We start from the raw sequence: 13,175 nt of genomic DNA on the forward strand, positions 1-13,175 counted from the left end.
TTAAGTTATTATTAGTTAACTATTATTTCAGATTTCCGAATTTACAAATTCACTAATTTACTAATGTACGAATGTACATTCGTAAATTGCGAATGTACGAATGCCCGAAGTTACAAATGTCCAATTTTATCGAATTTACGAATATTCGGAAAAAATTTGTTAAACGGGTTTTCGTTAATTTGGATATTCCTGAATTAACGAATTTGTCGAAATTCGTTAAAAAACTAATTCGGAACGAAACGAATTGCACATGCCTAACCAATATCCCACCACCCAACAAGAGCAGACGGTAACATCCTATTCAAGAAGCGCAATAAGGTACGTTTCTGGGAAGCTATAGAGCCAGGGAGCATGGATAGTAGAGCTATTTCTGGGGAAGGCTGCAGAGGCCGATCATAGAGACTGCTGTATATGGCAAAGACCTGTGACCAGAGGGGCTGAATGGATTGACAGTCCCACCATATATGTAAATAACTTGTAAATAACTTCCATCTGCCGATCCGCATCTCCAGCACGAGGGAGGTACGGATGGGAATATTTTGTGGAGAGATTGAGGGTCCCTGTACCATCGGGAGAGAAGTTTGAAGTTTTTCTCCTGGGTGTAACAAGATATTAAGGATTTGTAGGTGAAATAGTATGACTTTTGCCAGTCTACCAGTTAAAGTTCCTTTCCCAGATCCGTGGACCACTTCCTGGTGTAGGAGGGGGGTTGCTCATGTAGCAGCGCGTGTTGCAACGTGTACACGGTAGAGAGTAGGTGTCTGGGAGTGTCTGAAAGAGAGCACAGCTGTTCATATCCCGTTAGGGGCCTGTGAATCTGGGAAGAGGAAAAAAGGTCTGAACAGAAGGAGGATATTCGCAGGGCTGTGAGCCAGTTGCCCTGGTCATTTGGCATCACGGGTGTGCCTGAGGTGGGGTCCACAAATGTGCTCGCCAAGGCCAAAGGAACACTTTTTAAGCAGAGTATAGCATCAAGTCAATTAAACTCCTGTGGTTTTGATCTGGTCAGTTAAAGCGGACCTTCGGTTATTTTTTTCATCTATTAAATCCTCTGCCCTTGTTTTAACTTTGGATAGTAAAACATTATATATATATATATATATATATATATATATACACACACACACACACACACACACAGTGGGGATGGAAAGTATTCAGACCCCCTTAAATTTTTCACTCTGTTATATTGCAGCCATTTGCTAAATCATTTAAGTTCATTTTTTTTCCTCATTAATGTACACACAGCACCCCATATTGACAGAAAACACAGAATTGTTGACATTTTTGCAGATTTATTAAAAAAGAAAAACAAATATCACATGGTCATAAGTATTCAGACCCTTTGCTCAATATTTGGTAGAAGCACCCTTTTGATCTAATACAGCCATGAGTCTTTTTGGGAAAGATGCAACAAGTTTTTCACACCTGGATTTGGGGATCCTCTGCCATTCCTCCTTGCAGATCCTCTCCAGTTCTGTCAGGTTGGATGGTAAACGTTGGTGGACAGCCATTTTTAGGTCTCTCCAGAGATGCATAATTGGGTTTAAGTCAGGGCTCTGCCTGGGCCATTCAAGAACAGTCACGGAGTTGTTGTGAAGCCACTCCTTCGTTATTTTAGCTGTGTGCTTAGAGTCATTGTCTTGTTGGAAGGTAAACCTTCAGCCCAGTCTGAGGTCCTGAGCACTCTGGAGAAGGTTTTCCTCCAGGATATCCCTGTACTTGGCTGCATTCATCTTTCCCTCGCTTGCAACCAGTCGTCCTGTCCCTGCAGCTGAAAAACACCCCCACAGCATGATGCTGCCACCATCATGCTTCACTGTTGGGACTGTATTGGACAGGTGATGAACAGTGCTTGGTTTTCTCCACACATACCGCTTTTAATTAAGACCAAACAATCTTATTTCTCACCATCTTTGAGTCCTTCAGGTGTTTTTTTTTTTTTTTTAGCAAACTCCATGCGGGCTTTCATGTGTCTTGCACTGAGGAGAGGCTTCCGTCGGGCCACTCTGCCATAAAGCCCCGACTGGTGGAGAGCTGCAGTGATGGTTGACTTTCTACAACTTTCTCCCGACTGCATCTCTGGAGCTCAGCCACAGTGATCTTTGGGTTCTTCTTTACCTCTCTCACCAAGGCTCTTCTCTGCCGATAGCTCAGTTTGGCCGGACAACCAGCTCTAGGAAGAGTTCTAGTCGTCCCAAACGTCTTCCATTTAAGGATTATGGAGGCTACTGTGCTCTTAGGAACCTTAAGTGCAGCAGAATTTTATTTGTAACCTTGGCCAGATCTGTGCCTTGCCACAAATCTGTCTGAGCTCTTTGGGCAGTTCCTTTGACCTCATGATTCTTATTTGCTCTGACATGCATTGTGAGCTGTAAGGTCTTACATAGACAGGTGTGTGGTTTTCCTAATCAAGACCAATCAGTATAATCAAACACAGCTGGACTCAAATGAAGGTATAGAACCATCTCAAGGATGATCAGAAGAAATGGACAGCACCTGAGTTAAATATATGAGTGTCACAGCAAAGGGTCTGAATACTTAGGACCATGTGATATTTCAGTTTTTCTTTTTTAATAAATCTGCAAAAATGTCAACAATCCTGTGTTTTTCTGTCAATATGGGGTGCTGTGTGTAAATTAATGAGGAAAAAAAATGATTTTAGCAAATGGCTGCAATATAACAAAGAGTGAACAATTTAAGGGGGTCTGAATGCTTTCTGTCCCCACTAATACACACACACACACACACACACATATATATATTTATTATGAAAAGTGGTTTTAGGGAAGCTTCAGAATGGCAAGGATGTTTTTATTACAAATTATGTGAGCAGACTGCAGTTAATCTTTAACCACCTGCTATCCACGCTATGGCCGAATGACGGCCTCCCCTGTGCACGCTCCCTGCGCACGCCGGGCGCGCTGTGATCACCGAGTCACTGAGACTCGGCTGATCACCGATCCGGTCCCGGCCCCTTACCATGTGATCAGCTGTCAGCCAATGACAGCTGATCACATGATGTAAACAAAAGATCGGTAATCTTTTTTTTTTTTACTCACGCTGACAGCGCGAGTAGAAAAAAAAGCCGATCACCGGATCGGATGTCAGGGACATCGGTCCCCAAGTGGAAGAGGCACATCTGCCTCATCAGTGCCATCTAAAAGTGCCACCTAACAGTGCCCACAAGTGCCACCTAACAGTGCCCACAAGTGCCACCTAACAGTGCCCACAAGTGCCACCTATCAATGCCCACAAGTGCCACCTATCAATGCCCACAAGTGCCAATCAGTGCCACCTGGCAGTGCTGCCCATCACTGCCACCCATCAGTGCCGCCTATCAGTGCCCATCACTGCCACCTCATCAGCGTACATCAATGAAGGAGAAAAATGACCCGTTTTAAATTTTTTTATAACAAAATATTTAAAAAAAATTTTTTTTTTTTAAAAATTCAGTTTACATTTTTTTAACAAAAAGTAAAAACCGCAGAGGTGATCAAATACCACCAAAGAAAGTTCTATTTGTGGTGAAAAAATGATAAAATTTTCATTTGGGTACAGTGTTGTATGACCGCGCAATTGTCATTCAAAGTGCGTCAGTGCTGAAAGCTGAATATTGGTCTGGATAGGAGGGGGGGTTTAAGTGCCCTGTAAGCAAGTGGTTAAGTAGTGTAGCTGAGGGGGTTGTTAATTTCATTAACACCGAAGCAGCTGAAACTGATTAACAACAGGTGCATTAGATGGGCAACCTCCAAAACAGGATTGGTTTTACAGGTGGAGGCCACAGACATTTTTTTTTTCCTCATCATCTTTTCTGCCTGTTTTTCACTTGTTTTGCATTTGGCTAGGGTCAGTTTCACTACTGGTAGCATGTGGCGATACCTGGACCCTATAGAGGTCGCACAAGCAGCCAACCTGTCCAGGACAGCACCTGTGCCATTGCCAGAATGTTTGCTGTGCAGCTCCCAGCACAGTCTCAAGAGCATGGAGGAGATTCCATGAGACAGGCAATTACTCTAGGAGAGCTGGACAGGGCCGTAGACGGTCCTTAACCAATTAGCAGGACCGGTATCTGCTCCTTTATGCAAGGAGGAACATGATGAGCACTGGCAGAGCCCTACAAAATTACCTCCAGCAGGCCACTGGTGTAAATGTCTCTGACCAAACAATCATAAACAGACTTCATGAGGGTGGCCTAAGGGCCGACGTCCTCTAGTGCACCCTCTGCTCACTGCCCCACACCGTGGAGCTCAATTGGCATTTGCCATTGAACACCAGAATTGGCAGGTCCACCACTGGCACCCTGTGCTTTGTCACATATGCTCAGGGAGAACCTGCTCTCATCTGTGCAGATGTGAAAGGGTTTGGAGAAGCCGTGGAGAATGTTATGCTGCCTGTAACATCGGTCAACATGACCGGTTTGGTGGTGGGTCAGTGATGGTCTGGAAGGCATATCCATAGAGGGACGCACAGACCTCTACAGGCTAGTTAATGGTACCCTGACTGACAGTTGGTATCGGGATGAAATCCTTGGACCCATTGTCAGACCCTACGCTGGTGCAGTGGGTCCTCTGTTCCTCCTGGGGCTCTTTGTGAAATGAAGATATATGAACTAGAATACAGTGTCTCTGATCAGGTAGCCTTCATACAGTAAAGTGCCTCTAGGAGATGATTTGGATATAGTCTATATAGTGGAAAAGGAGCACCACACCAATGATACATAAGGAAAAAACAGGGAGGGAGGGAGGGGGGGGGCGCCGACCTGAGTGTAGTATAAAAATGATGACTAATAGGATATGATTAAAAACACTTACAAGATGATAGAAGATGCATATTCGTTAAAGTAAAGTGCAGTCCTGGCATTCCCCATGGCTCTGTGGGTCCCACCTCTGTTCCGGATAGCTGGAGAGGATTGAGCAGCTGGCTGGAATGGATCACAGTGTTCAGCTATCCGGAACAGCGGTGGGACCCAGAGAGCCATGTGGAATGCCAGGACTGCACTTTACTTTAACGAGCATGCATCTTCTATCATCTTGTAAGTGTTTTTAATCTTATCCTATTAAAGTCATCATTTTAATACTAAACTCAGGTCAGTGCCTCCCCCTCCCTGTTTTTTCCTTACATGTCTTGCAGAGTTCTGGCCACACTTTGAAGGATGGCTGCCTTCCTTTTTAACCCTTAATACCCCTTTCTATGGATAAATCACCATCCAGCTATTACAGCCACAGACTATACCCCTAAGGATTACTCCATCTGGAGCACCAGATAAACACTGACTATACTGCACACCAATGACCTGACCACCTGACAATTAGTATTGCACATCTTTTCAATGCCAAATTTATTGATCATGAATATAATTGCAGCAGCCTAAACTAGCTGTGACTTCCTGATGAATTATATTATATTGGAGGCTACTGCTGATCACAAACCTGTACTAATCTAGCTCAGCCTTTCTCAATCCTTTTAAAAAATATGTATTGAGATTTTCAAAAATAAAATACAGCACAAAATCTCAATATAAAAAGTAAATGGGCTGATGACAACAAGAGCAGTGTGACCCAAGGCGACTGTTGATATAAAACGGCCCAAAAAAGCCATACAGACACAGATTAAGCACCAGGGCACAGTCAAGACAATTCTAATCAAGGCATATACCTGAGACCGGAAATGGATCATTTTAGGCAAGTCCACCAAATGTGGAGTAAAGTACCCCGTTCCCTACAGCCCCCGAATGGACACGTTAGAGACAAAATGGGACATGCGATCAGGGGTCATATACCAATGGGAGATCAATTTAAATACATTCTCTTGAGTAAAGATATATTGAGAACACTAGGAGGCCAACCAAATGTTGTTCCAAGTTGCCTGATCCAGGGTCTTGCTCGGGTCAGCTTCCCATTGGGCCACATACGAAACTTTCTTGGAGCTGGAGGTATTAACAAAGGAGGCATAAAGGTCTGAGATAAGCCCCTTTGAATATGGATCCTTTCAGCACTGATTCTTAAGAGAGGTTAATTGCCTAAGTGGACCAGGCTGTTTTTTTTAAGGAGGCCTCTAATGTGATGCAAAATCTGAAGATGACCGAAAGCCTCTAGAGCTGGTAGGTCCCAGTGTTCCTGGAGGTAGCTGAAAGATTTGATGCCATCCAGTGTGAAGAGTTCATAAATGTATTTAATCCCTTTCCTTTGCCACCAGCGAAAAGCCAATGGATTATCATAGGGCAGGAATAATTGGGGTGTTTTGAGAATAGCCCAATAAAAGAAGATATGAGATTGCCAGAATATTTCCCATAAGTCACAGAGGCATACAGTGTGGAGCAAAGACGGATCTTGGAGCCAGAGTCAATGCATAGGAGGCATCCATAGAAGGTTATATGGAAGAGGGAGCACTTGGAAATTGCCAAGTGTACACATATAGGCATTTCAGACATTGCGTGGATCAAAGTGAGCTGGTGATTTGGGCTGTAGTGGAATAGTGTTTGGGGTTGGGGACCACCAGTCCACCTGCCAGCTTAAGGCAATAAAATAATGCCGGGCAGAGGGAGTGCTAAATGAATTGCAAACGTTTGTGCTGTTCTATGCACAGGTTATAACGGCACAGTGACCTGCAGGACCCTAAAGAAATATAAGAGCTTTGGAAGGAAGGTCATGCAGAGAACATGAATTCTCCCAAACCACAAGATTGGTAGGGAAGACCAGGAGGCAAGGAGTGCAGCCAGCTCTTTGAACAATGGAGGATTATAAGCCCAGTAGCGGGAATAAAAGTTTGGAGACAGTAGAATTCCTAAGTAAGGAAGAGAAGGAGGCCATGCAATAAGTTCAAAGTCCAAATTAGGCTAGGTGGTATGGAGCGAAGAGACATACAAAAGGTCATCCGCAATGAGCATGATTCTTGTGCTGTTCCCCAGAAAACTCGAGACCACGAATGTCCAGGAGGGTTTGAATAGCTGCAGCCAGGGATCCAGGGCCAAGATAAAGAGAATGAGGGAGAAGAGACATCCTTACCTAATGCCCCATTAACAGAGAAGTGGGGCGTTTCGAAACCCGCATATTTAAATACCGCAGTCGGCTGAGCATAAAGGGCCAAGATCAAGGCTAGAAAGGTATCAGTGAAGCCCCACTGACACAGACCAAAAACCATGTAGTCCCATGACAGGGAATTAAAGGCCTTGCAGACATCAAGGAACAGGAATATGGCTGGGAGCAAGCAAGAGTTAGCTAAGTGAATAAGGTGTACCACTCTTCAAACATTATCCCCAGCACTACGCAAAGGCACATATCCCAACCTGGTCCTTATAAATAAACTTACCCAAGAATGTTTTTAACCTAGAGGCTAAGATCATAGCCAGGATTTTTATATCCTCATTCAAGAGGGAGATCAGATGATAACTGGACCACACATGGGGGTTGGCACACAAGGATTCCTGCAGAAGGGGCTGCCCCAATTTTAAGTGGTTAAAAGTCTCAAGAGGTGAGGGACAAGAAGATCCAAGAATTTTTTGTAAAACAGAGCTTTGTAGTCATCAGGTCCAGGCTGCTTGTTTGTTTTAAGGCTACGAATCTTGTCCATGAGCTCCCATGTGGTGATGTCCAACTCTAAGGTATCGCTCCATTGTGCATGGATAGAGGGGAGACAGACCTTACTAAACTAAGCCTGCGCATGAGGAGGAGTCAGGGGCTGGGAACAGTTGGGCTAAGTGGTGGTGAAATCCCACTAGGACTTCCTGTGGATTGCTCGTGAGGAGATGTCGGTGAGTGTGCAGGGAAAATAGTTTATGGGTGGATGAGAAGCAGCACAAATGCCTCGCTACTATGGTCCCTGGTTTATTACTGTGGGCATAACATTTCTGTCCCGCCCATCGAAGTTGCCTTTCAGAGGCATCAGTTGGCAAATCTCAGTCATTTTCCATAGAGGAGCCCTTAAAGCTGTTGTAAAGGCTTGCATTTTTTTCTAAAATAACAAACCTGTTATACTTACCTACTCTAAGCAATGGTATTGCACAGAGTGGCCCGAACCTCCTCTTCTGGGGTCCCCAGCTGACACTGTAGACTCTTCTTCTGCAAGCTATTTGCTGTAAGGGCGAACATGCAAAGGAGAGGAATAGAAAGCAGTTCTGGATCGAGATAGGACTCAGGTAAGTACAGTATATAAGGGGGGTGAGGGGGCGATACTACTACTGGGACATTTTGGAAATACATTAAAAGGTAAAAATGTCTAGCCTTTAGAATGATTCTCAGATGCCAGGGAACCACTGCTAAAATTGGTCTACACACATACTCTAAATATTATTTACCATTTTTTCATTTTAATACTCCACTTAAATTTTTAAACCAAGCCCTGCATAAGAACAAAGGTCTCACCTTCCTGACATTTTGTCTGGCTTCACTCCCAGTTGTATAGTTAGGTAATGTATGACTTGTCCTTATGGGGTGAGGATAAGCTTCTCTCTCTGGAGTGGGACAGCTGCGAACAGTACTCACTGAGTACACTGGAGGAATGCTATAAGGACTTGTAGGTTCCTTCTGCCATGCTTGCATCAAGAGAGTATCCTAAAATAAAAGGGAAGTATTAATATAAGTAGTTATGCTTTTTGAAAATGTAAAAAATATTCCTACGTGAATCCTTCAACTCTTCATTGAGTGCACAAAATAACATACAATCTGACATTTATGAGCAGGATATGCTTTCTATAGTACCGTGGATTACAAATATCAAAGCAGGCTAGACAATCATGGGTGTCTGTTTCACAAGTACAGATATGGGTTAGGACAGCTACATTATGAACCACACCCTCAGTTCTCAAACACCTGATCTGGTTAGGCAAGTTAAAAATTGCTGAGAACTGTAGAAAGTACGTTTTGCATTTCAAAAGGAATGCACACTATGGATAAAAATGTATATTTGAAATGCGGCACCAGCTTTCACAAGGACTGTTCACACCATGCCCAGTGTCTTCCATTTTTCTGCACTAGATACATGTAGGTCACTGCAAGGGCTCATAGAAAACAATGATTTTCTGACATCGGATGAACACTAAAATGCATGGCAACAAAACTAAATGCAATGCAACTCGCTTAAAAGTGCAATTCAATCCACATAAAAATGCAAACAAATGTGTGCTACTACACACACATTTTCAGTGCAGTGCAGTCAATTTTAATGTGCAGTATGGAGGTGAAAGGACCTCTAAAGTGCACATATTGCAACTCTACTCTAAGTAAGCATGGCATTAACAAATACTTATACATACAGAAAAATAGTTCAACTTCAAACTTTATAAGCCATCACAGTTATTAACAGTTATCTAGATTACTGAAGGAATAAAAAGAAAGAATGTATTTCCTACAGTAAGACATACCACAGTTTAAAGCTAAATTTAGCATTTCTTTTTTTTGGGGGGGTGGGTTGGGGGATACAGCACCAACTTATGTGAAAATGTGTGTATCCCATTACCTGCAAACTGCTGCTGCTGTAAAATTATATTTTCATCAGTGCCTACCTAAGAGCCGTTAATGCACGTTATCAGTAAACATTGCTAGTGTGAAGAGTTGCATTGCTACACTGGACCAATGTAAGTATATACCATACCTGGCTGATCCCTGTAGAAGATGGAAATTACTCCACTAGCTACCACTACTACAGTGATTTTCTTTAGCTTCCAGCTCCTGAGTTGAGGTAAGTGGCTCGGGACAGGTGCCATTCAGGGAACACTTTAAAATTTCTCAATGAATGCAGTGCGTTCTCAGATTAGAAAAGGTGGAGAAGCGGGGCAGTGAGGTCATGATCACCACTTCAGCCAACCAGAGAATACTTTGCATGCATTCAAAACCGTGACCTGGAAGCTAGCAGCAATCACTGTAGTAGCAGTTCCTAATAGAGATTTTCATCTTCCAAAGGTATGGCACAAGCTAAGTGAATATTGCGCCTGCTTTATAAATGCTACATTGTTATTGTATACTTTCTAAAAGTAACTCCAGGATTGTGGTGCTTGACAGATGTGCTGTGTTATCTAGTGATGAGCAGATCAGGAAGACCAGTCTGTGTGAAGAGGGAGGCATCACACTGACTCTGGTACGCACAGACTAGCCCTCCAGTGTGTGAGTTCTGCAGAGTGTGGATAGAGTGACACAGTGAGGCTGAGCATCACTGTGTGTCACTCTCTCACCATATCTCTCAGCTCACCCAGCTGCTCCCTGTGTGCTCCTCCTCCGGCCACTCCTCTGGTCCCCTATCTTTCTCCGCCCCCCCATGTTCTCCTCTGCTCCCCTGTCCTCCTTCTCCGCCCCCGCAGCAGGCTTCCCTCCTTTCCTCTCCCACCGGCTGCAGGGGATGTGTCAGGATGGAAAGTGGAGGAAGGGACCGGTAAATCTGTAGTTTACCAGCCCCTTCCTTTTCCGAATTGGACTCAGTGAGCGATCGCTCGCTCCTGTGATTACGGAGCATACTAAACTGTGTGTTACTATGTCTCCGTTTATGAATGAACAGGCGCCTCTGTCTCCTGTCCATTCATCTTCAATGCTGAGAAAGGGACTGGGGAATCTGTCCTCAGTCCCTTTCTCTGTCTCAAAAGGGAGATATTGGGAGCATCACCTCCCTGAAATGAGTTTTGGCAGGTTGGGATGTCTTAACCTACAAACCAGGCAAATTTGCAAATGTTATGCTTTGAAATACTGTATATGCATGCAGATTTGTCCAATATGAGAAGACTCATATAGTTTATGAATACTGATTGCCTGCACTCCTAAAATGTGATTTGACCTGCAGAAGAGACGGATCTACACAGATTATTGAAGAAAATTTAAAAAAAAAAAAAAAATCGGACTGGTGATTCTGACCATTATTAATAACTGAAATAGTTTTATTGTATTCAAAGCTTCAAATCTCCAGAATTTCTGTAATCTGGGTGCTTTGAAAAAACAGTGCTACTTTACATGGCAATAACATATCCTACTAGCAGATGGCATTGCAGGGGCAAGCTCTTTGCATTGAATAATGTTGGAATCCCAACATTTGCTACTTAGTGGGGGTCCCAATTCCAAAAAAAAAAACCTCAGGATTTCCAGTTCTCCACTTTTGGTTAATTTGGTTAATTACTAATTAACCCCTTGTTATATACCACTCATTAGTTGTCTTTTTTCCTTAACCAATTTGTGCAAATTATGTTTATGTTGGTTACTCTGGCTATTGAAAGATAGCTGTGTGTTTATACAGGGGAGCATATTACACCAATGGGACCATGACTGTGGTGTCCGTTTATCAAGCAGTGGAAAATATCTGTTGATGAGTGCTCAGGCATTCTCAGAGGAGACCGCCCACCTCATGTTAAATTAAATAATTCTCCTTCCCCACTATATATATATATATATATACACACACACATACACACAGAGTATATACACAGTGTGTATATATATATATATATATATATATATATATATATATATATATATATATATATATATATATATATATATAGTTAGTGACGGTATGCGAGGTGAGGTTATCAATATTCAATATATTTCACCTCGCATTTGTTCTTCTGGTCTACTTGAGTCCATGTTCAGGTGGACTTTAAATGACCAGGAAGAGAGCAGAGCAGTGCTCTGGCCTGAGACTCAGAAGGGAATCAGAGAGAGGAGCCCTGTTTGTTTGGGTTGAAAACAAAGGTTTGCTTTGCCTCATGTTTTGTGGGCGTCGGGGACCAGCCCCATACCGTATAGAGAGTAGTGTACTGTTGAGTTTAGCACTGGACGGCAAGGATTTATTTTACTGTTTTGTTTGTTTTTATGACTTTGCAAACCACCACATTTTAAAGTAACTGCCTGTACGCTGACCTTCAAGAAAAGGTGGTCCCCATGAGCCAATCTTCCCACACTAATATATATATATTTTTTTTTTTTTTCAATCGTAGAGGAAAACCGCACCCAGATTACGATTCAGTGCCAGCAATCAGGTCCTCCCACCGACCTTCTTAAGATCCCTCTTAAGATCCCTCAATCCATATGCTTTGACGGATCTTAAGAAGGGCGTAAGCATACTAGCCCGAAACGTAATCCATTCATATCTGTATTGTATAGGCATTTATTGCCATGATTTTGTCTGGAATGATTATGCTTGCTTTATAATTTTACTCAAGGCTATACGAAATAAAGCAACTGAAAGTTTTTAAGTGCAGCAACCTCTTGGACTTTTTCTATATAATATATATATATATATATATATATATATATATATATATATATATACACATATACACATATATATATACACACATATATACACACATACATACACACGGACACCTGTCTATACAAGGTAGTACTCACCTGCATATTATACTTGTACCTAAGGTTGACATTGTAAAGTGATAATGCATTTAGTTGCCGATCTTGCTGCTTCAGGGTTTGAATTTCAAGCTTGAGCTCATTTAGTTGGTTTTCTAGTTGTTTACTCTTATCAAGGTATTCAATCCTGCACACATCAAGATCAGAAGTTAATCTTTATGGATAGTGCAATTATCTCTTAATGTCATATTTGCAGAATTATTAGTTATAATGTCTATTAGTGAATAAATTATAACAGGTCCTATAGATAGGCATTTTTGCTACGCTATAAGCAGCTGGTTCTGGTGTGGTCGGAGGCTTGCCTCGCCAGTAATGGCTAGTAAACAAATAACCTAAAAAGGAAGTAACCTAACACGTTACTTCCAGCTCCATTCGTCACAGAGGAGGGGGAAGGAATGGACTTTCCCAGAGCTTGGGAATGGTGCCAGGAGGGATGCCCTCTTCCATGGCCTGAAAAAGCGATCAGGCAGCTTTAGAGCCGTTCAGATCACTTTTACAGGAAAGAGGATCGCTGGCTCTAAAAAATTATAGCAGATAACCCCGAGATCCTGGCATAACTACTGTACTTGTTTCCTAAGAAGTACAATGGGGCAAAAAAGTATTTAGTCAGCCACCAATTGTGCAAGTTCTCCCACTTAAAAAGATGAGAGAGGCCTGTAATTGTCATCATAGGTATACCTCAACTGTGAGAGACAAAATGTGGAAACAAATCCAGACAATCACATTGTCTGATTTTTGAAAGAATTTATTTGCAAATTATGGTGGAAAATAAGTATTTGGTCAATATCAAAAGTTCATCTCAATACTTTGCTATATATCCTTGGTTGT

The 13,175-nt window shown here is 42.5% G+C and overlaps 1 protein-coding gene across 1 annotated transcript in view; it reads right to left on the minus strand.

The window, feature by feature from the left end:
* The window catches only part of LOC141128050 (merlin-like), a 142,313-nt gene that overhangs the window by 3,044 nt on the left and 126,094 nt on the right, over positions 1–13,175 (minus strand). Inside the window, exons 16-17 of the mRNA XM_073615096.1 lie at positions 12,330–12,474; positions 8,364–8,552 (exon numbers count right to left, since the gene is read on the minus strand). Coding sequence (XP_073471197.1) covers positions 8,364–8,552; positions 12,330–12,474 — 334 coding nt within the window. The remainder of the gene's footprint in view (positions 1–8,363; positions 8,553–12,329; positions 12,475–13,175) is intronic.

The sequence above is a fragment of the Aquarana catesbeiana genome, linkage group LG02, assembly GCF_042186555.1.
Source record: "Aquarana catesbeiana isolate 2022-GZ linkage group LG02, ASM4218655v1, whole genome shotgun sequence".
Lineage (NCBI taxonomy): Eukaryota > Metazoa > Chordata > Amphibia > Anura > Ranidae > Aquarana > Aquarana catesbeiana.